The sequence below is a fragment of the Rhincodon typus genome, chromosome 6 (assembly GCF_021869965.1).
Source record: "Rhincodon typus isolate 14 chromosome 6, sRhiTyp1.1, whole genome shotgun sequence".
Lineage (NCBI taxonomy): Eukaryota > Metazoa > Chordata > Chondrichthyes > Orectolobiformes > Rhincodontidae > Rhincodon > Rhincodon typus.
The window spans coordinates 84,383,969-84,410,125 of NC_063337.1; the positions used below are offsets into that span (position 1 = coordinate 84,383,969).

The 26,157-nt window shown below is 37.2% G+C and overlaps 1 protein-coding gene across 2 annotated transcripts in view; it reads right to left on the bottom strand.

The window, feature by feature from the left end:
* pibf1 (progesterone immunomodulatory binding factor 1) overlaps positions 1-26,157 on the bottom strand; it is a 109,221-nt gene that overhangs the window by 57,149 nt on the left and 25,915 nt on the right. Inside the window, exon 10 of one of the 2 annotated variants that reach the window (XM_048598041.1) lies at positions 17,055-17,147. The exons of the other annotated variant lie outside the window; for it this stretch is intronic. Within the exon in view, the coding sequence (XP_048453998.1) occupies positions 17,055-17,147 (93 nt within the window). The remainder of the gene's footprint in view (positions 1-17,054; positions 17,148-26,157) is intronic. 2 annotated transcript variants of the gene reach the window in all.

A 26,157-nucleotide genomic window follows, 5' to 3' on the forward strand; every position in this document is an offset into this window, starting at 1 on the left:
TGCTGCTTGGCCTGCTGTGTTCATCCAGCTCTGCACCTTGTTATCTCTGGGGCCATTGGTCAAAAGGTATATGTTACAGCAGTAAATAAGATATGCATTAGCAGTGTCCTGGATCAATTTAGTTCTTTTCCCCTAAATGAGCTGGTCTAAGGTTTAATACACAGTATCCTCCTGTATGTGTGAAGGAAGAAAAGTATCTGGCAGGGCCCCGCAGCGGATTGCGGCCCACACGCAGGAGAGATGATGAACTGTATCCAAGTTAGAGCAGCCATTACTCTCTCCATTACCACTCTGCGCGCCACCACTGTCAAATCACACCCCTGCCCGGTAGACAGACCCCAGATGCTCCCGTGCACTGTCCAACCAGCTACAAGCCATGATTTGCTCTCAGTAGATCCTGACCTTCTTCAAGAGGCGGGGGACAGGAAATACCTCAAAACCCAAACACAACCAAGAATGCTAATCAGCAGGAAGGCCAAGGCCACATAGCCAGCCAAGAAGCCAGGTCCCACCAAGCAATTGCCCAAGTGGAGCCTGCAGGTGGAGGCAGCTGCCAGTCAAAAAGAAATTATGGACCCCAAAAAGATGCCGCCAGGCAGCCGTCATAATGCAGCCAGGAACATACAAAGACCCTGGCATACAGATCAGAGACCAGTGGGCAAAGGATCCCTATCGCATACCCAGGCAGCTTAAGGGAATCAATGCCTTACATTAAGTCAATTTTCAGGAACACAACCCCACTTTAAATGTGGACACTTCATAGGAAGTGCACCATCCATATGTGCACATCCTGTGTGTAGGGAAAACACCTTTGATATTCCTCTTATCCATATCCCTCATGATTTTACAAACCTCAATTAGCTCACCCCTCAACCTTCTAAGCTCCAGGGGAAAAAATCCTAGCCTATCCAGCTTCTTGTTATAACTCAAACCCTCTAGTCCTAGTAAAAACCTTCTAAGTCTTTTCCGCACCATTTCCAAGATTTCTAATGAACATACCATTCAAGTAGATTTATGAACATGTAAAACAGGAGCAGAACCAGATAAGTGATCATTTTAGTCAAACAAATGACTTCAACTCATGCTCTGTGCATCTACCAACAATACAGAGTTGTAGAAACTTTTCTACTAATTACCATATCTGTCCTGAGTTTTGAAAAGGTCAGAGTACATGCAGTAATACATAGGAATATACCAGTTTCCACAAAGACATAGAACTGTTCTCACAATTTGAATGTAAATATATTAATAGTCCAATAATATTTCATATACTACACAGATAATTTCATTTTTCCAATCACTATTCAACAGCAGCCCTAGTAATATCTTACATGTAGCTATTGTAGATTAATATTTGCTACCTTAGCAATTGGAAACATTTACAAAATCAATTTATTTCATTTTTCTCATATTGTTAAGGTGATTTTTACTTTGTCGTAGAGTGGGAAGCATACTACTCGATAGGATATCTTTTATTTTACTCTATTAACCTTGGTTACAAAAATAATGCTTGTTATTTTGCAACAATGCTATTCATCCCACATTCTAACGCAACACATATGAACAGCCAAGATTTCGGAATTATGGGTCTGTAATGAAAGGATTCCATGGCAGTTAGCACCAATGGCGAGTCACTGCTGAGTCCTCGTCTGTAGACATAGTAAAGGAATCCCAAAAACGCTGCTCCCTTTTTTGTCTTGACCTGAACAAAATGCTGTTTGAATAATTTCTTAAATCATTTTACATCTCAGCTGTAACACAGCATCTGTCATTGTTGGCACAGAAACTTTGGATTGTATGAATGCGAGCAATTTTTTTTTTAAACTTGCTTAAAAACTCTGGGTATGCTCAACAACTGTACCAAGGATTTTCAGGCATTCAAAGCATGTATTTACTGCATCGCAGCACATCTCCTAACACTAGGAAGAAAGGGGGCATGTAGTGTTTCATTTGTAAAATTCGTACAAAATAGAAAACTTCAAATAGCTATATATAAATGCATGCAGTTCAAGAAAAATTTAAAAAATGTAAAATAAATGCAATGCAAATGTATGAATGCACATGTATTTTACATTTGTTAAACTGTTGACTGCACGAACTGCCTTCTGTGCCTAAGTATGGCGTGGCAAATAACTCTCATCATTAAAATTGCTAACATACATCAGCTTCTTTTATTAAAGCTATTCTACAGCAAGCAGCTTGGTGAAATATAATAAAATAATGACCTAATACAGCCATTATAAAACCAGACTCTTTTGGCAACTCCTCTCACAATCCACAAGAGATGCAGCACAACTTATTTCAAATAATAAAAATTAGAACTTCAAGTAATGAATTAAAATTTGATTTACAGAAATTCTGTAGTAGAGTATCTTCATGCTAACCATTTACCATTATGTTGCTGGCATTTTCACAGGTTATAAATGTATCTGCTGAACCAGTTCAATCAAAACATTGCTACATCAAACAACACATGATCCATCTTGTAGTAACACAGGATTTGAGAGGACGAATAGACACTTTAACCCTTTGAGCCTGCTTCGCCATTCAGTAAGCTCCTGGTTGATGTAAATGTGGTCTCAATTTCACTTCCCTGCTTGCCTGCTAACACTCTTGTTCATCAAAAAATCTACCTAACTCAGCCTTCCACAAGTTCAATGATCTAACTTTCACGCATTCTTGGAAAAGAGCATCCAACAGACCCAGCTCCCCAACCCTATCCCCTTAAACCTGCACTTCCCATGGCTAATCCACCAAGCCTGCACATCTCTGGACACTATGGGCAATTTAGCTATTAGAAATGAACTCTCTGCTGACAGTGAAATCTCAGAATTTTGCACTTGATCATGTACATTGATAAATCAAAATAGTTCTTATTTTTGCTGGTCGCGTGCTTCTTGGCCTCAGTCCACAACATGGCTTGAATACAACACTTCTGCTTTAGCAAATTCATTTAATTAAATTGGTTCTTTGTAAACAATTAAAAAGTCAAGTGATGAAAATGCTTTTCTCCCAAGTTAAGTTGAATGTAACCAAGTTGTTGATGTGGACAATGCAGTTGTATCATTCTTCAACGACATTGTTGGTTAATCTTTTGAATGTTCAGGTACATTTTTCATTCCAAATGACATGACTTTACATTGAAATTGTCCTTCTGACGTTACAAAAACTAATCTTTCTTTGGCTTTACCAGTCAATGGGACTTGATAATATCCTTTTAGTAAATCTATTTTGGCGGTTCAATTCTTTCAAGGCAGTATTCCAATCCAGGAACAGGATACTAGTCTGTTTTTGTTACTGTATTGACCTTGTGATAATTAATAAAGAATTCTACCACAAATCTCATTTCAGAACTATCACAATGTTTAAGCTGCTATGATTTGGTTCAATAATTCATTGATCATGATGAACTTAATCTCTTCCCTCATTTGACAGATTGCAGAGTTTAGGCCTATAGCTCCTAGATTTTAGAAGACAGTGAAAATCTAATTGAAGTCTATAAAATGCTAAATGGGATTGACAAAGCAAACGTTGAGTGGACGCTTCCCCTTGTAAAGCAATCTAGAAGAAGAGGTCATAAGGTTTTAGAGTAGATTTGTAGCTCGGGTTGTGGACGCTGTAGTTGGTTGGCTCGCTGAGCTGGTTCGTTGTTCCGCAGACGTTTCATTACCCTGCTGGATAACATCATCAGTGCAGCGTCCGATGAAGCGCTGTTGTGTTTTCCCACCTCTTATTTGACCTCTGGTGTCCGTTGGGCTGGATTACCTCACTTCTGGTTTTCCTTCTTAATAGAGTGCGTAAGGGGTCAAGCTCTATGTGTTTACTGATGGCTTTCTTAATGGTCACAGTTTTACATTAAGGAATAGCAGATTTAAAACAGGGATATGAAGCAATTACTTCTCTCAAAGGGTTGTGAATCTGTGGACTTCAGCAGCTCAACGTGGATGCTGGGGCAATTAATGAATTTGAGATAAACAGAATTTTAATTAGCAAAAGGTTAAAGTGTTACGATAAGCAGGCAGGAAAGTGGAATTTAGGCTGAGATAAGGTAGCCGTGATCATACCAAATGGTGGAACAGGCTTGAGAAGCTGAATTTCCTACTCCTGCTCCTATTTCTTTTGTTCTCGCATGAGCTAATCTCACTGGATCAAGTCTATAAAGATGTTGATAGGCCAGGAGGGCCAGGCTCAAGTCCCACCTGCTCAAGAGGTGTGTCATTCCATATCAGAACAGGCTGCACAGTGGTTAGCATTGCTGCCTCACAGCGCTAGGGACCTGGGTTCAGTTCCACCCTTGGGCGACTGTCTGTGTGGAGTTTGCACATTCTCCCTATGTCTGCGTGGGTTTCCTCCCACAGTCCAAAAATGTGCAAGTTAGGTGGATTGGCTATGCTAAATTGCCCCATAGTGGCCAGGGATGCATAGATTAGATGTGTTAGCTATGGGAAATATGGGGTGATGGATGGATCGTGTGTGATGCCCTTTTGGAGGGTCGGTATGGACTTGTTGGACTGAACGGTTTGTTTCCACACTGTAGGAACTCTATGATTCAATGACTCTATGATATATCAGGATTTTGTTTTATAAGTAATACAGCTCCTACAGCAACATTATGTACCCTAAAGATGTTTTCCCTGGTCTATTCACATAAACGGATTTGTGTATCTGTAACAGCTTTTTAAAATCACCTAGACAGTTTTCTGGAAGACAACATAATATTTCGTTGTACTTTTTAAGCACCTTCTCAATATGTAACTTTATTACTGGAGTATCAATGTTTTGAATTTTCAATGTCTGATTCATTTGCCAATTGTTTCAACACTTTTATTTCACTCCCTATTTCTTTCACTACTGTAAAGATACTTTTCTCCTGATTATCATTTCTGCCCAAAGTATCTCTGTAGCATATCAATATGACACATGTACTGATGTTTTCTTCTGTCTGGAGTACTCACTACAGAATTTAAGTTGTTGAGTTTCTTTTTCATTTGTTAAGTTCCAGTGAAACTGGCTTTAATTGGTTTCTCAGGGACAGGTAATAATACTGGCGCCTGGTCTCCAGCAATAAAATTTCAAACTGTGGCCTTTGTATCTACTGTAGTTTTCAGTGCCTGTTGAGCGCTTTGTAAATGATTTCTAGCCAACTCTCATGCTTTGATTAGTTTCTCTTCAAAGCCTGAAACATAGGTTGGAAGAGTGGTCTCTGGGCCTTAATCAACTTATGCTGTCCTCACACTTCATGTCCATATATCAGTTAAAAAAGACTGAATCTGGCAGACTCATTAGGAGCATTCCTAACAGGACACAGTAACACGGGAATTCCTTTGTCTCAATCATTTAGACATTCCTAACGATAAACCTTAATCAAAATCTTTGCTATCATCCCAAATTCCTTGTGATATGGTAAAGATTTAATTTGTTTTACTTCCAAACTCTTCATTCTTCTTTGAATATTTGCAATATAAAATTTGAACATTAATGTGATTATATATTTTTTGAATGACTTTTGAGACGTATTATGATTCTCCCTCACAAGTACTCTATGTTTGCCCTACCAGGTTTCCATTCATTCTTTCGTAAAACCGCGTTTTTGTAGTACATTTTACTCTTACAAGATAAACTAAATTAAACATCCCTTCTTAGGCTGCCAATCCATTACTGTTACTTTACACCTTTCAATTCTTATCGACCCCATGCTGCAAGCAGTGTTTAGACCTGTTCCTGTATCAAAGGCCACCCCTGAATAAATGTTAATACTGTAATCTACTCAGAACAATGCTATCCCCACCACTGTTTCTCCATAACTCATTCAAAATTATGGAAAGATAATAATATTAATTAGCCTTTAGGAACTGTCTCTTGGGACCTAAATAGGCTTCAGGACATCAAACAGTTTTGCTCATCAGCATGTCCCTACAGTCTGCTGCTTTTAATCTCTTTGAAATTTCCTTGTACTCTACCTATTTCTTTAACACGGTATTACCTATTTCTAACTTTTATTTAGGACTACCATCTTGTAATAACATACGGATTTATACTTTTAGAATACGTATTAAATGTAGCCGCTACCCCCTTTAAGAAACTTACTATCAAAACAGCACTTCCATTAAACTGCATGAATCAATATGTAGGAACTGTCAAAAATCGTCAATAGTAGATGAAATCTCATGACCCAGGCAGTATTTAGTACTTTATTTAGTATTTATTTAGTACGCATATGATCTCTCACTTATTTAGATCATACAAGTCTAGTATTTCTACTAACACTACTAACTTTAAAGACAAAAGGACTAACACCACTTAATGATGCAAGCTCAGACCGGACAGACTTTCTAATTCCATCAGGAGTAACAGCCAGTGCTTAAACTATCCCCTTTTTCTCCAGATGTCATGCAAACTTGTGTACAATAGATACAACAATGTGACACCATAATGTTAAAAGTTTAATGTATGTAAAAACTGTGAATAAAAGAGGCTACTGTAAAACTGTACTTTGGATTCCATCACCGCCTCAAACTGTGCCACTGCAGATGCTCAATAAAGAGGCTATTTTCACCACTCACTGATCTTGGTCACTATTGAACACAATCCCACAAATCTGTACAAAATATTTTCACTATCATTTTGTCATAATTTTTCTAAAGGAAGTTAAGTATAATCAAGTTATTTTTCAAATTCAGGAAATCTTGTAGAAACATCCGTAATTGCTAAAAGATACAGATTCCATTCCTGGTTCAGGTAGGGAACCTGAGCAGTCTACTAAGACAGTATTAAATGATTTTCGAAGCTGATATCTGGACTAAAGGTGGGGTTCCCCACTACCTGACATACATGGCATATCTGTCAAATTTTGACATCTTGAGATAATACTGGCCAATAAAAATGTTTTAATATTTTAGTCTAGGCTTTCATAATGCCTATCCAATCTGCGTCTGGAATTTTGGGGACATTCAACTTTGTTATTATACTCAGCTGGGACTAGCACATGATTGGCTACTGCCTATTCCTCATCGGCTAGTATTTCCGGTGGTCTCCAGTTTCTCATTGTCTTTCAAGTAATAACATTCAGGTATTGGTACTGATTCCATTCATTAGTTGGCTGTTTGATATAACTGTCAATTCAGGATCCACTTATTGCATTTGTATTAAAAGTTGGACTGAACAGGTCGGTTTCATTCTATGACTTCATTTTTGTTATTTAGATCCTCAAAAATTATCTCCAATACTGAATTTCTAAGTCACCTTTGTTTTCATGGCCTTCTCATTTTCCTGTCCAATTCTACGAGCCTGAGATCTCGTCAAAATAGAATCAGGAAACAATCCAGGATGTTCCTCCCAGTACACCTGTTTCTTTTACCTCAACTGGTTGCTCCAGCACTCCATGTAAAGCCCATTTTTTCAAACCACCCAGATTATTTCCCCAATATAAAGTCAATTCCTTCCATCAGCATTTGTTTCACTACTCCAAATTCTTCACTATGTCACTCGTTCATCTAATTCTATTTAATGGAACTGGCTTATAACTTCCATGTATACTTCCAATTAATATTTTCTCCTTCACTTACTTCTCTGCAAGAAAATTTGTAACATTAGCCAGCAACAATGACCTCCTTGCTCCTTTGACTGTCAGTATCTTTACTAGTTTCCCTCTTTATTTCAGTATAGAAGGAAACCCATTTCCTTTAGAAAAAAAAAATCAGAACATCCAATTGTTGATTCTCCTCCTCAATTAACAAGAGAGAATTTTCTTGATCATATTGAATCATCTCTCTCTACTTAGGATTCCAATATGTTTTCTTTGCGTTACAGCTACAGTTATAATATCCATTTCCTTTCTGGTTACCCTTTCTTTTCTTTATTCATTAATGGGATGAGGATGTCACTGGCTAGGCAGCATTTATTGTCCATCCCTAATTGCCCAGAGGGTAGTTCAGAGTCAACTACATTGCTGTGGGTTTGGAGTCACATGTAGGTCAGACCAGGTAAGGATGGTAGTTTCCATCCTTAAAGGACATTAGTGAACCAGGTGGGTTTTTCCAACAATCAACAATGGATTCATGGTCATCACTAGATTCTTAATTCCAGATATTTTATTGAATTCAAATTCCACTGTCTGTCAAGGTGGGATTCGAACCCAGGACGTTATCCGAGTCTCTGGATTAACAGTCCAGCAATAACACCACTAAGGCCATTGCATCCCCTTTCTGTGGATTCCTTAGCTGTTCTTACGACTGCAACTGGTCACCCATTTAACTTCCAGTAATTAGCTTTTGCATGTCCAATTATATATTATATTATGATAGAAGTATGTCATTTTGTTTATATCATTCTTTGGTTCTAGCCTTTCTCCTGTATTACTTTTGTGGCCTTCTGTTTGTTCCTGAAAACCTCTTCCACTTGCAGGTTTTCTCTTCCACCTATTTTCTTGTGGATTCCTATATGACCATTCCCACACCTCTAACTGCCTATTTGTGGTATCACAGATATTTGCCAAAACTGCTGTTTCTCTTTGATACTTGACGATCATCTAAGTTTTAAGGTTTGCTAGAACATTGTTTTTGAATTCTCCCACAATCGTGACTTCTCTCCTATCCTCAAAATTCACTGTCTAACTTCAATGATTAGAATAACTGATCCCATAGCATTAATTTTCACCTGCAAATTTTAAAGTGTCTGATTAGGTTTCTTTCTTAGGAGCTTAATTTTCAAGCATATATGCATCAAACTTTTTTAAAGCAGGTTCATGTCATCAGATTGTTCTGACAAACTAGTGCACACTCTGACATTCAGATTCAAAGGCCTTTTCAAATGAGGTGAAATACCTTTTGACTCCATTCTCTGTAAATTTAAGCACTAAGCATCAATTTGTAGTTAAATTAAATCTCTCTTTGGATTCAGAATCATCCTTCAAGCAACTACCTCTATTTTCTTTCTCTAGGCTTTTCTCTGGTGAAGGCATTTTGTCCAATCTCCCTACCTCTTTTGGAGTTCAAGCTTTTTGATTACATCTTCCTTGCCAGTATTCGGTTTCTCTTTTTCCCATCTTTCCAATTCAAATCTTATTTCCAATTTCTTTTTTCCTTTTCTTCATTCTCTTCCCACTTTTCTTTTTCTTCCAATTCAAATCTTTTCATTTTTTTCTTTCTCTTTTCCCTCTAAATCAATTCTTTGCTTTTTATTTCTAGTTTTACTCTACCTTAAGTTTTTGAATTAAATCCCAAATGAATCTTAGCTAATTCTATCTGTGACATCTCAATTTCAGGTTTCACTTCTTCTAATTCTATAAAGTATATATTGGGTATCCCATCTTTAAGTATCCCATCCTACAAAAAACTCGATTTTATCTCCTTGAACTGTCTGCCAACACTCTCAGTTTATCTTTAGTCAAAAATTTTAAATAATCTACTGTTATGACTTCTCCTCTCAGAACACTCTTAGCATCACTCCAAGCCATTCTGATGGCCCATTCCATGCAATAAACTTCACAACACTTCTGTTTACAACCAGAACCTCACTTATCCATTTTGTTAAAAGAATTTCAGTTTTCCCTTCAATTCAGTGAACTTTTATTCTAGTCAGGAAAGCTCAATTGTTATGATCCCTGTTGATGATGATCACAGAATGAAATCTGGCTTGACAGATCATTTTTTTTGATTAGTAGTTACATTGTGGCTAGTGTCTGAAGCATATGCGCACACACACACACTCTCCCACCCACACCCAAATACAGGACATTTTTAAAAAAGACAACAGAAGAAAAATATTATTACACAACGACAATTTAGATAAAAAAGAGTTAGGAACTGCAGGCCATGAGTTTAGGGTGGGAGAGAAGGAGTTTAGGAGGGACCTGAGGGGCAACATTTTTATGCAGAGGGTGATGTGTGTATGGAATGAACTCCTAGAGGAAGTGGAGGAGGCGGGTACAATTACAACATTTAAAAAGGCATCTGTATAGATATATGAATAGGAAGGGTTTAGAGGGATATGGGCCAAATGGGACTCAGTCAAATTGGGATGTCAGGTCAGTATTGGACTTAAGGGTTTGTTTCCATGCTGTATGGCACTATGACTCTAAACTATTGAAATATAGAAGGGAAATTACAAGGTCTACAACGCAGAAAAACTCCGGTTCAACCTTTTCCCCCAAAGCAATCATGTACAGAGATTCAAGTCCAGAGGAATTATACTCATATCAAGTTTTAGGGTTTAATTAACTGACACCTTACAGTCTTTCCAAGTCTACCAATATGAGCTTTGCAGAAAACTGAAAGTTTAAACTTGCTCAGATTTTTAACCAAACTCTCTTAGCTTGGAAGATTCACAGACTGAACCCTTCTGCTAAGGTGACCTATTTCCTGAACTGCCCTGATTTACATCAAAGAGAAAAAACTAATCTTGCTTCTAACACAAGTTTGGCATCTTCTGGACGGAATTAAAATAATTACTTAATCCTAGATTCTTCAGAACTAAAACAAAGTTATGTGGCTTTACAGTTTACCCTCAATGTCATAAACTCAACAGTATAAACATCTTTCAATTGATATCACCTGCCGTCACCAGCACTTCGACAAATGCTGGATTCAAATAAATTATATAGCTTTAATCACAGGAAACAACATAACTTTCATAGTTAGATTAGAGGTTGCAAGGGAACATTGGATAATTGGCGTGGGGGTGGTTGCACTGATAACCGTGGCCCAAGAGGAAACACAAGAAATATTTATAAAGTTATGAAGAATTTTGATGGCGTACATGGTGAGACCTACTTTCTGCGGTTGGAGGTATGGTCACTAAAAGATTGAGGAAAGGAACTCTTTCATACAGAGTTGCTGGTGCACATAATACTCTGCCACAGATAGTGCGTTAGATGGTCACTGTCATATCTTTCAGGGAAAAGTATATAAATCTTTGAAAAGGTACAAGATCATAATAGTGAGCTTAGATTTACACTTTTCTGAAGGAGTTGAGGTGACAGTTCAGGTCAGTCATGAAGTTATTAAAAGGCACAGCGGGTTTGATATTCCAAATGGCCTATTCCTGCTCCTTGTTTGGACAGCCATAAAATATAAGATGGGCTGTATTAATCCATTGCTGCAGAATATTACATCATTTGACTTACTAAGAACAACGTTATTCATTACACTGCTTGCTTATAAAACAGTTTAGATACTGGAGAGGACATGGACAGGCTGCAAAGGAAGGTATACCAATTAAGTGACAGTGTGGACAAAATGGCAGATGGAACAAAATGTAGGAAAGTGACAAATTATTCAATTTGGTTGTAAGAATGCAAAGTAGAATATTTTAAAAAAGCATGTGAAACTTGTAAACGTTGATGTTCAAAAAGATTTGGGCATGCTTGTATAAGAAATGCAGGTATGGCAAGCAGCATGTTGGCTTAAAGTACAAGGGGGTACAAGAATGAATAAGGCTTGCTACAATTGTACAGGGCTTTGATGAGACCACATATTTATAAAATTATGTCCAATTTTGGTCTCCGTGTTTGAAAAAAGGATATTTCTGCACTGGAGGTGGCACAGCAAATAATTGTTTGTGTATTCTGCGTTTCAAAGAATAACAAGTGCTTGATAGGATTGATGCTGACAGATTGTTTTTGTTGGATTAGGAATCTAAAATACTGGGGCACAGTCCCAGTTTAAACAGCTGATTATTTCAGACTAAAATGAGAACCTACTTCACACAGAGTTATGAAGCTTTGGAATTCTCTATCCTTGATGATTATGGATACTCTATCGTTGATTACATTTAAGGCAGATTTTTGACATATCATTAACATATTTTTGGTCTCTCAGGGAATCAAGATATGGGGAAGGGGTGGGAATATGAAATTGAAGCCCGAGTTCAGCCATGGTCATAGTAAATGGTGGAGTAGGCGTAACAGGCCATAAGATTGACTCCTGCTCCTATTGTGTGTTTTCTTAATAAGAACATAAGGACATAAGGACATAAGAACTAGGAGCAGGAGTAGGCCATCTGTCCCCTCGAGCCTGCCCCGCCATTTAATAAGATCATGGCTGATCTTTCTGAGACTCAGCTCCACTTACCTGCCCACTCACCATAACCCTTGATTCCTTTACTGTTCAAAAACTTATTTAGCCTTGCCTTAAAAACATTCAGCGAGGTAGCTTCAACCGCTTCACTGGGCAGCAATTCCACAGATTCACAATCCTTTGGGTGAAGAAGTTCCTCCTGACCTCAGTCCTACAGTCCTTTATTTTGAGGCGATGCCCTCTAATCCTAGTTTCACCTGCTAGCGGAAACAACCTCCCTGCCTCCACCTTATCTATTCCCTTCAGAATCTTATATGTTTCTATAAGATCTCCCCTCATTTTTCTGAATTCCAATGAGTATAATCCCAGTCTACTCAGTGTCTCCTCATAATCCAGCCCTCTCAACTCTGGAATCAACCAAGTGAATCTCCTCCGCACCCCCTCCAGTGCTAGTATATCTCTTCTCAAGTAAGGAGACCAAAACTGCGCACAGCACTCCAGGTGCGGCCTCACCAGGACCCTATTCTTGCACATAATTGTCCAAAATGTGACAGTAGGCAATGGTTCATCCACTGGTACATACAGAAGATTAAACCGTATTAAACTGTTCAGTAGCACAAAATAGATCTAGTAGAGATTTTCTAAAAATGTTTGCTTTTTACCACTGTGAAAATAGCTAAGATAGTCTGATATTTCAAACAATGCCCTTAAAATGGAAAGATATGTCTTCAAACCACAATAATACCATCTGAACTACCACAACAAGAATGGGAACAGTTATATCAGGGGCTCTTACTGAATTAATTTACTCCGAGTCAAAACAATTCTGTAGAGTGAAAACTTTCCATTGTAAATTGTTATGAAAAAAAAATCAAATTTGTTTGATTAAAATCATTTGCTGGAAAACAATTTTTCAACAACCAATATATGCTTAAAATAATTGCATAGATATACAAAATGAACTACGTAGACTGGAGCAGCTAAATTTCTTTGAGTTAACAGCTCATATACGTGGATTCTGAACAGCTGATATGTTCAACATAACTAAAATAACTCTTGAGAACTACTAATACATCTCTTAGAAATATCCCAAAATTATTTTTTTTACAAATAACACTTTAGTCCAATTGCAATTATGATTGTAAAATGGGCCAAATGTCACTTTGCACACAGAACAATTACACTTACAGAAAAGAGATAAATGCTCAATTAAACAAATGTGATGCTACTAGAAAAATGTACATTGTCAGGCACATTGGCAGCTAACTCTCCATTTTATTACTTTATTTTTGTACCTGTTAATCCTTAAGTTTGAGGAAGAAATCAGTGTACATGCAATTGTCTGCTAAATACTCTAATAAAATATGAAATACATAACCAATGAGGGCTCATCTCCAAATTTCAATGTTTCTTCCCCACCATTTCGGAACATAAAAAATAGATGCCCATCAGCGATTCTTCTTGCTCAGCTACAATGATCTATCTGATGTATATGTAATAGAGTCCTTTGTTGTGACCATATTCAGCAATACATGTAGAATTGCTTTTGTTTAAATTAAACAATGTTTAGCTTTAAAGCAAATCATAAAAAAGACTTTATGACATTGCTTTGGTGTTTTGCTAGATGCAATTAACTCCTCACCTAAAGTTCCGCTTCTTGAAAATTTATACAGTACTAAATCCAAGTCTGTTCAATGTTGAATAATAAAACCTAGATATTTACCTCCCTAAGACTATACAGTTTAACAAACCTAAGCAAAGATCTACTAAATGTGCTAGTAACCAAGAACTGATTCATAATAACAACCTATACTGGCTCTCTTGCCAAAAAGAATCCTGATAAGTAGCAGCCCTTTGTGGCCAGATCACTCAATTCACAATTCAACTATCACAACAAATTACTTAATCAAAGTCAACTTGTTTTATCCTTAAAAAGGTCACACAGAACAAGGAGCAGGAAATGTAAACACTACAAACACACTAGAAAAATCAAGCTACTCATGATTCAAATCTGTAATGCTCAAGTAATCTTTGAAAAATAAAGATACTGAAAGGGTGTGTTATTGATGTTGCTACGTTTCCTTATCTATGTGAAAACCATAGTCAAAGCATTATACCTACAAGTTGCATCTTGTAAAGTTAATTTTCTTTCAGGCATCTAATAAATCATTTTGCTTGTTTTGCTCTTCTATCAAAAATGGTAAAATTCGTCTTATTTAACAGCCATGCAGAAATAACACCACTGCCAAAGGATATTAGAGAATATGTTGATATCATTGTTATTGATGAATATGTATAATTGAAACAATTATACATATTGAAACAAGGCTCATCAATGTATGCTTTAGTGAGAAAGTGTTGCACAGCCTATCAAAGTGTAGCAAATAGATAGCAATCAGCAGACATGAGGGGAACCTCCAAGTCATGAACGAATTGATGAATCTAAAGATATTCAGCAGATCTTCATTTTGGTTTATTTATATGTGTGAAGCCATTTTTGTTTAAAATATGCTATATTTAGCTTTAAAGGAAACTATTGCAAGTGCTTTCTCTCCAGTTTGGAATGAATTGTTCGGAAATGCCAGTTACCTGGAAATGTTTTGAGCAATACATCAACATTAGCGGCATTTTATTACAGTGCTTTGGGAGTGGTAACATTGAAGATACAGTATTTGGATAATTAACACAACTTTTATTATGGCTTCATTTTATTTTATCGTTGTTCTATGCTTCAGGTAAAATTTAAATCTACAGTTTATTCTTGTTCGCACTTGTTGTTGGGCTTTTTACCATCATTCTATAATCCAGTAAATTCCAAACTCCAGAAATGATGTGGCCTCAAGCATTCTGGACTGCAGAAGTTGTAATATATTACACATTATGGCACGTGAATTGGTTCTGGTGCTCATCTAGACGCAATTAATTTCTATCTCAAAGTTTCCCTTCTTGAAGGTGAAAAAATACTAAATTCAAACTCAAACAATTGAGTTATGAAGTCAAAATATTTAACTCTACAAATCAAATGGAACAAAATTAAACCAGTCCAAACCAGATAAGTTCATTGTCAACTGGAAAAAAACTACTGATGATTCCTTTCTTTTGTATATTAGCATGATGCTATTGCTATAAATTTCCTACATACTGTGGGTTAACAGCAGCAAGAAAATAGTTTGTCACGCACGTACAATTCCATATAAATTAATTACGTAATCAATGTTAAATAATGTTGTTAGTTGGAGAGGTTATTAAAACAAATTAGAATTTATTTTCCTTAATCATTAAACTACATGAGACTGACAGATATTTCTATTTCAAGTCTACACGAGGGAATATAAAAATCATATTGAATAAAGATGAAGAAAGTCAACTTTATTTAGAATTGGTCAATATAGTTTCACCTTTTTAACAACATAACTGCCCTTTAAATGGTAAAGCAAGTAGCATTAACACTATATTAAGGTTAACAATTTGAACCATTATGGGACTTGAGCTGTTCATTCTCTGCAACAAATTTAATCTTTTAATTTATGTAATTAAAGGCATCAAAGGTTTAAACCTCCAGCACCTTTGTGTAACATTTGTGGCATCCCACCATTTCCCTTGACATAAACAACACTAATTGTCCTGGTGTAACACACTCATTTCCCCGCCAGGTGATTTCAAGCTTCTTGATATAATGTCACTGTTATTAAGTATATGTTTCTACTGCAGCAAATCCACCATATTTCTATTGTGAGATTATATATTTTAGTATCATACTTTCCAACCCAAGATTTCCAAAGGAAATGAATGAAGGTATTTACTTAGGAATAAGTGGCTGAACAATTTCAGCAAAATAGGGACAGATGGAAAGACCAAGAAAAGAAATTGTAAGACATTTCTGCTTAAGTTTTAAACTTTTATACAGTAACTAATTAATTGCACAAAACAAAGGGAAGCTATCCATGTACTTTAAATATTCATCATAATGCTGCATTTCAAATTTTGTAACTGTGGTTTGAAAGCTTGGTATCATTTATTCTTGTTTGCAGATACAAGTAACTTGGTGGTGAATATAAATAAACTGACAAATAAATGAAGTTGAAATTCCTGCAGAAATCAACAAGCAAAACGCACTTAGAACTATCCAATGACCATACCAATATCCTCCCCCACTTCTTTATTAAGAATGGCAAAGTGAGGAAGAAAGTGATACTATTGTCAAGAGGGATTAGTCTGATCTTCTTGGGTTTATATATTTTTGGATATTCTAGAGAGATACTATAGTTCATTTGTACCAGCTGTGTTGTAGCCTCTGGTCTATTTTAAATTTAAGCTGGATCAGTTAAAGGTTAATGGTTATTGGGACATCTCCCGAACACTTTTTTTTGAAATATTGCCCGTTTGTTTCCCCTTTCTTTTAGAAGTAATATCTTTCCAATTCCCTTTTGACCTCTGTTGCACTAATGAAATATATTTACCAACATAAAAATTCGATATTGCACGTCTGTCTCTTCGAGCCTTAGTCCAGGTATTCAGTTCTCTCATATTTTGTTGTCTGCATTCAATCAACATTACCTTACTGTGGTTATCACTATGCAATGCTGTAAGATGTTTGGAGTCAATGACTTGAAATAGATCCATGTTCTAAACAGAAAGCAGTCAAAAATTATTTTCTATATTATTTTTCCTTCATTCATGCGATATGGGTGTCATTGGCTGGGCCAGTGTTTATTGCCCGGGCCAGTGTTTATTGCCCATCTCGTGTTGCCCTTGATAAGGTGATTTTCAAAGTGATTATCCATCAGAGAGAAGTAGTATCTAATTTCCTGGATGCAATGAAAAAAGCCATCCATTCACAACATTGTGGGTAAAAATATTTATGAAAAAAAATTGTGACATATTTTTGATTATTGAGAATGGGATCTGCAAATAAACATTAAACTTAAATTTATCAATGATTTTTTTTTTTGCAGAAGACCAACTTTTAGAATTTGCCAAATATAATTCAGGGTGGATCCCTAAATACACGTGTTTAATTTTGATGTTACATTCTTTTACCTTTCACTGGAAATTTTTGTTGATGGGCTGGTAACTCCCTCACTGGCACGGTTTGAACTTTGGAAGCTTTTCTTGAAATTCATTGAACCTTTTCTACGGAAACAGAGCAGTTGTTGATAATGTTACGATATCAAATAAAATCCTTTCCCCAATGGTGTAGGCTCAGTGCCAGATTACAGTTGAACAGTCAACCAACAAGCAAACTTTATTTTATACAACAGACTACAAGTCATAAAAATAGAGGCAGTAACAAAACATGTTGAAGCAGCAGTGGATATTTCCATGGGAACATGAACTGTAAATGCAACACTAATTGTAAACAGTTCAGAATGTCGGTTGGAAATCAGATAGTTTCCATGTAAAGTGGGAAAGTTAGAGGCAGAATGATCACTAAATTTCAATAGCAATATTCTTCCTAATGTAAAGACAACAGTGGTTCTGAAAGACCACATCCTGAACAATTTGATTTAGGATGGTTAAATAATAATTTATACTCAAATCACTCAGTTTACTTTTTATAAGGGTGCATATGCACAAGGAGGTTTTGTATATCATCATCTCTGGTTAGGTTTTGGTAAAATTTGCAAGACTGGATGAGAGAAATAGCATTTTTATATTTGAGACAGTCAAGTTGACTGACAGCAGCAGAAAAGTCTATATACATTTCAGTCTTGGATTACCTATAATGATAAATATTTCACCACGCATTCTTAAAAATTCTTGTATTGCCTTGCAGTACAAATTTATCTATAGTGGAGGTTAGGGAAATACCAGCTTGAATGTCTTCCAAATACCAGATTGAAAATACACTTACAGCATCTGTTGTTGATGGGCATGAATGCCTGTATGTGTCATGGAATAATTTTAATAGAGGGATCAGTGATTCAGGATCCAGAACTCACCAGTTAGCACCACCTTCATCCTTTGATAACAATATAGCATTGAAACACATGTAAACCTGAATGTATAGAGAAAATTTGCTTTCAATTGTGTAAAGTTCCTTCCATATCTTTTAAATGGGAACTAAAATAAAAATGGAAGATCCATTTTCAAAGCCATCCAAAACCAAAAAAAACCCCAAGGTTTAGAGAAGAGCGGATAGCATTTAATCACTTTAACAACTTCATGCAACTTCATCATACGAAATGTCTCAAAGCAGTGTAAGAAACAAAGGGGTTGCTAACTCATGGCAGACATATTAAGAGATGACTAAAACCACAGCTTCAGAACATCTTTATGGGTACACAGATACTTACAAAAGCAGAGATGTTCAGAGAAGTAATTCTAGAGAACCAAGCTAACGTAATAAACTTATTGCTCTAATGGTGAGGTGCCGATGGAGGATAAACACATGAGATTGAAATGAGGTGAATCTTGAAATTGATGGAAGGCTGGAACAGATATGAAGGGCAAGGATCGTTGTGCACAACAATACAGATCATCTAGTAATCAGGATTGTGGAAATATGTATGGAAACTTTGAGTGGGGTTGTGCAATACACCAAATGTAAAAATAAATAGTTTCTTTATGATCTCATGTTCATGAAAGCAAAGTGTGTAAAGTATCATTCTAAATATTTGCTACAAGGCAATTTTAAAAAGCTGGAATAGACACCTGTATCCAAACTAATGAGTAAGCTATATATTTATACACAGAAGTATGAACCTTCATACATAAAATCTGAAACGCCTTCTCTGACAATGCAGCACAAAAGTGAAGTATTTAGTGTACAGCTACAAACAAACATGACTCACCTTTTGAACTGATTTCTTCAGATATGTTAGCAATCCTCGAGTATAATTTTAATTCCTTTATCTTTACAGCTTTAATTTTTTCAGAACTAAAAGTTATTTCTAAAATGTTAACTTGAAACATGAGCAAAATATTTGCATCCATAGGTTTAGCCTCAACTTATAATTCAAGCTAGGCCATTCAAGGGTGAAATAAGAAAGCATTTTTTCACATGAAGGATAACAGCAATCTTAAACGTTTGTGTCCCATAGATTGGGGATGTTGAATAAATCAAAATTTTCAAGAGCAGGACCAACAGATTTTTCTTATAAAGGATTTCAATGGATGTGACATAAGCAGATCATATGAAGGAGAGTGTAAAAATCAACCATGAAATAAGTGGATGTCAGAATGGGCCAGAAGAGTGGCCTTCTCATGTTTCTAAGCTTCTATTGGAAATTATAAGGATTAAAAAGAACAGTACTGGTAAGAGACATGACATTTAGCAAAACTACAAGAGCTGTGAATTCAAAAATAAGTATTACTATATCAAAAGCACTTCTAAATGATCATAATCACCCTGGAAGCTGGTTTGCAAAAACTTTGAGTTACAGATCTTTACAGATGTTAGCCCTGAACGATTCATTTTCAAACTAATAAAGCTGCTTCTTTAAAGCAAAGGAGAAGTATCATTTTGAACTACTGGTCACCAGCAATGCCCTGTCCAAAACCCAAAATCATCTTGCATGCTGCTGAAGAAATCAGCCTCTGTTCTCTTAATCAATCTTGAGGAAGACAGCATCACCAAAGAAACACTTTCCTCAAAATGTTTAGAAAAACACACATTTGCAAACCAAACCAGGCTAAACACCCTGAATGGTGCATCAACCTTTACCCTCTCACAAGCAAATAGTTTCAACTAAATTTAGTTGATATGTTCTGATGTCCCTTCTTTCCTTTTTTGTTTCATCCACTGACTCAACCTGCTCTTGGCTCTTTACATAGTTTTATTTAAACTACTAATGAAATTGATGACATCACAACTCTGCGCAATGGAGTTTATCCTTTTCGTCTGTTCTCAAACTTAATCTTGTATAAATGGATCCTTGTTTGTGAGCTCTCAACTGCTGAAAAGTCTTTTTAATTCATCCCATGTCATTCTTTCATACTGCCATTTACTTCTGTAACTTCCATTGACCCAATTTCTCAAATCCCATTTTTATATTTGTATGGTTTTCCACACTGAAGAGCATTCTTGCAAAACTACGCTACAACCTCTTAAAACCTTCACTTCCTTTTTCTAGTATTGAAATTCAATGTGACACAAGTTTTCAAAAGTTTTATAACATAATCACCATCTCCTTACATCTTCAGATGCTCCTAGTTCATATTCTTCAAAAGAACAAAGTGAACAACATATCTCATTTGTATCGTAAATTGCCTATGTTTCAAATCTCCACAGGTCAGAACGGAGATTAACATTTCAGCTTTTTCTATTTATTCAGAAAGTATAATCTTCATTTGATTAAATTCATGATCACAGATGGTGATTGGTGATGCATTAGAAATGCGACCAATTTGCCCAAGCAAATTTAAACCTGTTTATAATGCAGAAACTATTTTTCACATTCAATCTTGGAAATGTGCATGCACTTAAAGGAGAATCGTTCATTGTTACAATTCTTCAGATGACCTCTGTCAATCATAGAATAGAATCATAGAATCACTAATGTGTAAGCAGGCCATTCAGCCATTGAGTCCATACTGATCCTCTAAACAGAAACTCACCCAGATCCGCCACCCTATCCTATATCTGTTAGGCCGCATTTCCCATGGCCAATCCACCTAACCTGCACATCTTTGGACTGTGGGAGGAAATCGGAGCACCCGGAGGAAACTCATGCAGACACAGGGAGAATGTGCAAACTCCACATAGACAGTTGTCCAAACTCCCCTCCCCCTCACTTCCCACACATTGGTTCAAATCATATCTGAATTTCCCACCAGTAGATGTCACAGCATATAGTATTCTGATCAATAGAATCCCGACAGTGGGAAACAGGTCGTTTGGCCCAACAAGTCACACTGACCTTCCAAAAGGCATCCTGCCCATACCCATCCCTCTACTTTATCCCTGTAACCCTGCATTTCCCATAGCTAACACATCTAACCTACACATCCCTGAACAGTACAGACAATTTAGCATGGCCAATCCACCAAACTTGCAAATCTTTGGGAGGAAACTGGAGCACCCGGAGGAAACTCACACAGACATGGGGAGAATGTGCAAACTCCACACAAACACTTGCCGAACTCCCCTCCCTCATTTCCCAAGCAACGGTTCAAATCAAGTCTGAATTTCCCACCGGTAGACCTCATAGCATACAGTATGCATGTATATGCATTTACCAGCAGGATCAATGTGTAACAACTTAGGAGTGTTTTCCCTATCTAGCCATGGGGCATTGAGGCCTCAACTAGTGCCACTGACTGGGCACGTTGCAGATAAAATAAAATTTTAAATTTAATAAAATTTCACCAAAAGGCAGCGAAGGTGAGGATAAATCCTTTCTGCCCATTTGATTTTGAAATGATTATAAGAGATGTTGATTACACAGATTAATTTCAAGCCAATTTCAAAGGGATCAAGTATAGTCTGGTTGTTAAAAGCACAATGTCATATCAAATTGAGTTAAACACAAGTCACAGCTTGGATCCCAATTTGCTCCAGTTCATTTCAGTCCCCCCTGTTCTCGCCACTGACAAAACACATGTTGCAGCTCTCCAACCTGAGAATGCATATGTTTTGATGGTGATGGGGACTTAACTGAATGTTCCTTTGGACAAATCTTCTACTACAAAGGCCACCAAGTTAAGGTGCTACTGAATGGCAGCTAATTGATACTCTGGAAAAGCAACCCAATTAAAGTTAGCGTGTTTTCAGGAAATTGGAGAGGAGGGAATGTAACTTCAGAATCCTTGTTACGTTCCCAGAGGTTGTGATGTGGTGCAGTAACATGCATATGGGCATACAACTGCATGGCATATAACGGACATTACATATTGTCCTGGATAAATATCAAGTAGTAATGCTAGAGAGAGCATTCATTATTTCCTGTTGCAAGGTCACTGCATTGGTAAGTTTCCATAAAGTGGAATATGATGACATAATATAGTATATAATAAATCCTTTACAACAATCCAAATTACCCTGTTTTGAGCGAAAATATTTATTTGTAAGCTATTTTTTCTGGATTAGTTTCAAGTAAGCTTCCTATTTATTCCAAAAGAAACAGTAGGTCTTTCCTGCTAATTTGACACCAGATCAAAGTATAAAAACTGTCAGCTGTAATTACTGTGTTATCAACCATGCACATTAGTTCTGCAATAAATTATAAAATGGTCCCTGGGTACAATATTTACTCAAAACATAACTAATCTGATAAATCGACACAAGATTACCTGGGCAATTATTTTACACTGAGCTATCACCTCCACAAATGTATATTTTACGAACTGAGTATTAATCCGATATAATATTCAGCCCTTTTCTTGTGTCAAACTAACCCACTTCGCTTCAATGTAATAAAACAAAGAACTGCGGATTTTGGAGATCTGAAACAAAAACAAACTGCTGGAGAAACTCAGCAGATCTGGCAGCATCTGTGGAAAGAAAGCAGTCTTTGAGTTCAGTGACTTCTCACATCAGTTTGCCTCAACTTATTCAACCAAGCTTCAAGCAGGCTTGTGATTGATCTTAATCTGATTACCATTTCTTTTCTACTAATGTCTGGCAGAACATCACGTTTCTTTACGCTAGGAATGCAAAACCAATTTCACAAAGAACCACATCTAAAAAAAACTCGTCAACCAGTAAAACAACAAAATACCATGCGACTCTGATTCACAGACAAGTGGAAGTCAGAAAAGAACATGATAGATATCAGCTGTGACACAATCATCCTATGAGATTACATAAATTTGTGTTCCATCAAGTTTAAAAGGTTGGGATGTGACCTAATCAACGTGTATAAATGATAGAAGGATTAGATTGAGTAGATACAGAGAAACTACTTTCTCTGATGCAGTAATTCAGAAAAAGCAAACATAACCTTCCAATTAGAGGTAGATTATTTAGGGGTGAAATCTGTTGAGACTTTCATTATTTTTACTTCTAACGTTTTTTGGTTTGGAGCTGTTAAGTGTGAGCTAAGAGCTGAAGGGGATCTTTGAGTTTCGAGCAGCAGTTTGTTTAAAAAAAAACAAACAAATCGATAAAAACTGACAGAACACAGATGCTGTATATCAGGAATGAAAACAGAAGTTGCTGGAAAAGCTCAGCAGGTCTGGCAGCATCTGTGAAGAAAAAGTCAGAGTAAACATTAACACAAACAAACTTATACCTGTCTATGATGTCAGACCTGGAAGTTAGTTATAGATTGTTCAAAGTACTCTGTCGACATTTCAAATCTGGAGAGGTATTATGTTCAAACAGATGAAGATGTTTGAATGTTGACAGGGGCCTCACAGGGACGTTGGTGCCAACAGAATGTTGAGAAAAGGAGAAACCAAAGTTTGAATTGTGTTTTTGTCAAATGGATTGTGATTACCAAAGCTTCAGGTCAGAGTTTGATTGTTCCCTGGCTATCCTCTCATTATCAACTTATTGAAATTTTTTAATCATAAATATAATTAGATTATCTTGTTAACTTTGCTTAGCTAAAGCTACTATATTAACATTAAATAGTTAATTTTTTGCTTTAAGCTATAAACCTGATGCCTAGTATTGATTATTCACAAAGTCTGATACTAGTTATTCAAAAGCCTGGTTAGAAACCACTGGGATCAATTTTTAAGGTCTTTGAATGTTTTAATTTTACTGATTTGATTTGGCTGTCTGTTTTCGTGTGGTAACAATCAAGGAATTTCTTCCACACGAAAGGTAGCTGAAATCTGGAATTTTCGTGCTAAGTAGTAATGGGGATGCCTGAGCCATTTCTTCAAGATTAAGGTGATCAAATGTTTGTTAGACAAAGTTATCAAGAGATATAGATTAAAGGCAAGTAAATAGAAGTGCAGCTGTTATCTAATAGAATGGAAGAACAGACTCGATGGGCTGAATATCTCACGCCTTTTTGTCTTTAAAGATAAACAGTTTATCATTTCGAAAGGGGAGGTGTTGGAGTGGGGCCATCTGTCATTGAATGAGGTGGCCTGCTGCCATGAGGGGTGACAAATTACATCTGCATTTTTTGGGGAGGTGCATCTGTCATGGGGAAGGTGCAGCAGGAGAAGAGGAAGGAGGCTGCAAGTGCGTGGGAGCAAACAGACGTTGCAAGGGGGTTGGGGGAGTCAGATGCTGCAAGGGGATGGGGGGGAAAGACGGAGGCTGAAGAGGTGTGGGGGGTGAAGACACAGCCTGTAAAGAGATGGGGTAGATGGAGGCTGCAAGCTGATTGGGGGGGGGGTGGGGGGGGGAGATGGAGGCTGCAATCTGCAAGAGGGATTATGGGGGAAGAAGGCTGGAAAGTGGGCTTGGAGGGAGAAATAGTTGTAAAGTGGAGTGGAAGGAGGGGGGTGGAGACAGAGGGAGACTGCAAGGGGATGGGGAAGAAAGATGCTGCCAAGGGGCTGTAATAAGTAACAGAAAGGCTGCACGGAAGAGGTCATGGTGGTGGTGGGGTGGGGGCAGAGGGACTGATGCATGAAGGCGGCTGTGGGGAGGCACAGGGAGGCTGCAAGGAGGCAGCTCAACTGGGTGCAGTAGGAAACTGCAATGGGATGCAGAGGGAGTGCTGCAACAGAGCAGGGGAGGGGAATATTTGAAGGGAGGCTGCAAGGCCAGAGAAAGGGAACAGTTAAGGAGAAAAAAAAATATCAAATGTCTTAAATCTGTCAACAAATGAACACTCAGCTAATTAAGAATACAGAAAACTTGAAAGTGTTGACGTAATTACTTCCTTGCAATATAGAATCTCTACTTTCAAGATGCATACACTCAACAGCTAATATATAGGTGAAATGCAATGGATGCTATTATAATGAACATGCATTATTCAACAGTTAAATTTAAATCTGAGATTGAGATGAGCTGCAGTAAAAGGGGTAATAACTGCCACCTTAAAATATTCCAGTTTGTGTATCTACAATGGAAAGCATTAGGCAGTCACGGTTGTGTGCATTTGGAAGTATGTCAGTTATTTTGGGAAAAAAAAGTTGTTGTTAATTTATGCCTGTTGATTTGTGCCAAACTGAGCTCTGTAGTATCCAGAAAATTGATGCTTTCCTAATGTGTTGGAGCTCTTCATTAAATGGAGATCAATTGTTATTGAGGATACTCATGAATTCCTTGTGGGTCCAAATACGCAATGTATATACAATCACAGATGATATTGTTAGCACGTCACTGGATCACTTAATGTGTGAGTGTCATGAAGATCTTTCATTTTTTTGTCTGAGGATTTAAGTCATTAAGCTGTACAGCATGGAAACCGACCCTTCGGTGCAACTTGTCATGCTGACTAGATATCCTAAATTAGTCCCACTTGCCAGCATTTTGTCCATATCTCTCTAAACCCTTCATAATCATGGACCCATCCAGATGCCTTTTAAATGTTGTAATTGTACCAGCCTCCACCACTTTCCCTGGCAGCTCATTCCATACATTCACCACCCTCTGCGTGAAAAAGTTGCCCCTTAGGTCCCTTTTAAATCTTTCCCCTCTTACCCTAAACCTATGCCCTCTAGTTTTAGACGCCCCCACTCCAGGGTTGAGACTTTGGCTATTCACCCGATCCATGTCCCCCATGACTTTACAAATCTCTACAAGGTCACCTGTCAGGCCCTGATGCTCCAGGGAAAATATCCCCAGCTTATTCAGCCTCTCCCTATAGCTCAAAGCCTCCAACCCTGGCAACATCCTTGGAGATCTTTTCTGAACCTTTTCTGTACGTCCTTCCTGTAACAGGGAGATGAGAACTGAATGCAGTATTCCAGAAGTGGCCTAACCAATGTCCTGTACAGTTGCAACATGACCTCCCAACTCCTATACTCAATGCACTGAGCAGGTCTAGCAAATCTCCCCGCCAGTACATCAGCCTCCTTACAATTCAGCTGCAATCTTCAGATTACTAAAGCTTTATGGGCTTTTTCTGTCTTTACAAATACTGCCTAATCCAAAGATTACTTTCAAAATTCTTTCATTTTCATTTGACAAAAAGTTACTGTTAAGTAGAAGTCTTCCATTTTCTGATTTCCAGCTACAATATGGTCTCTGCCTGTCATTACAGGACACACATTAGTTTGTCAACTTCTTATTGTATTTGCAAAAGCTTTTAGTGTTGTCTTTGATATCTCTTGCAATCTATATAAA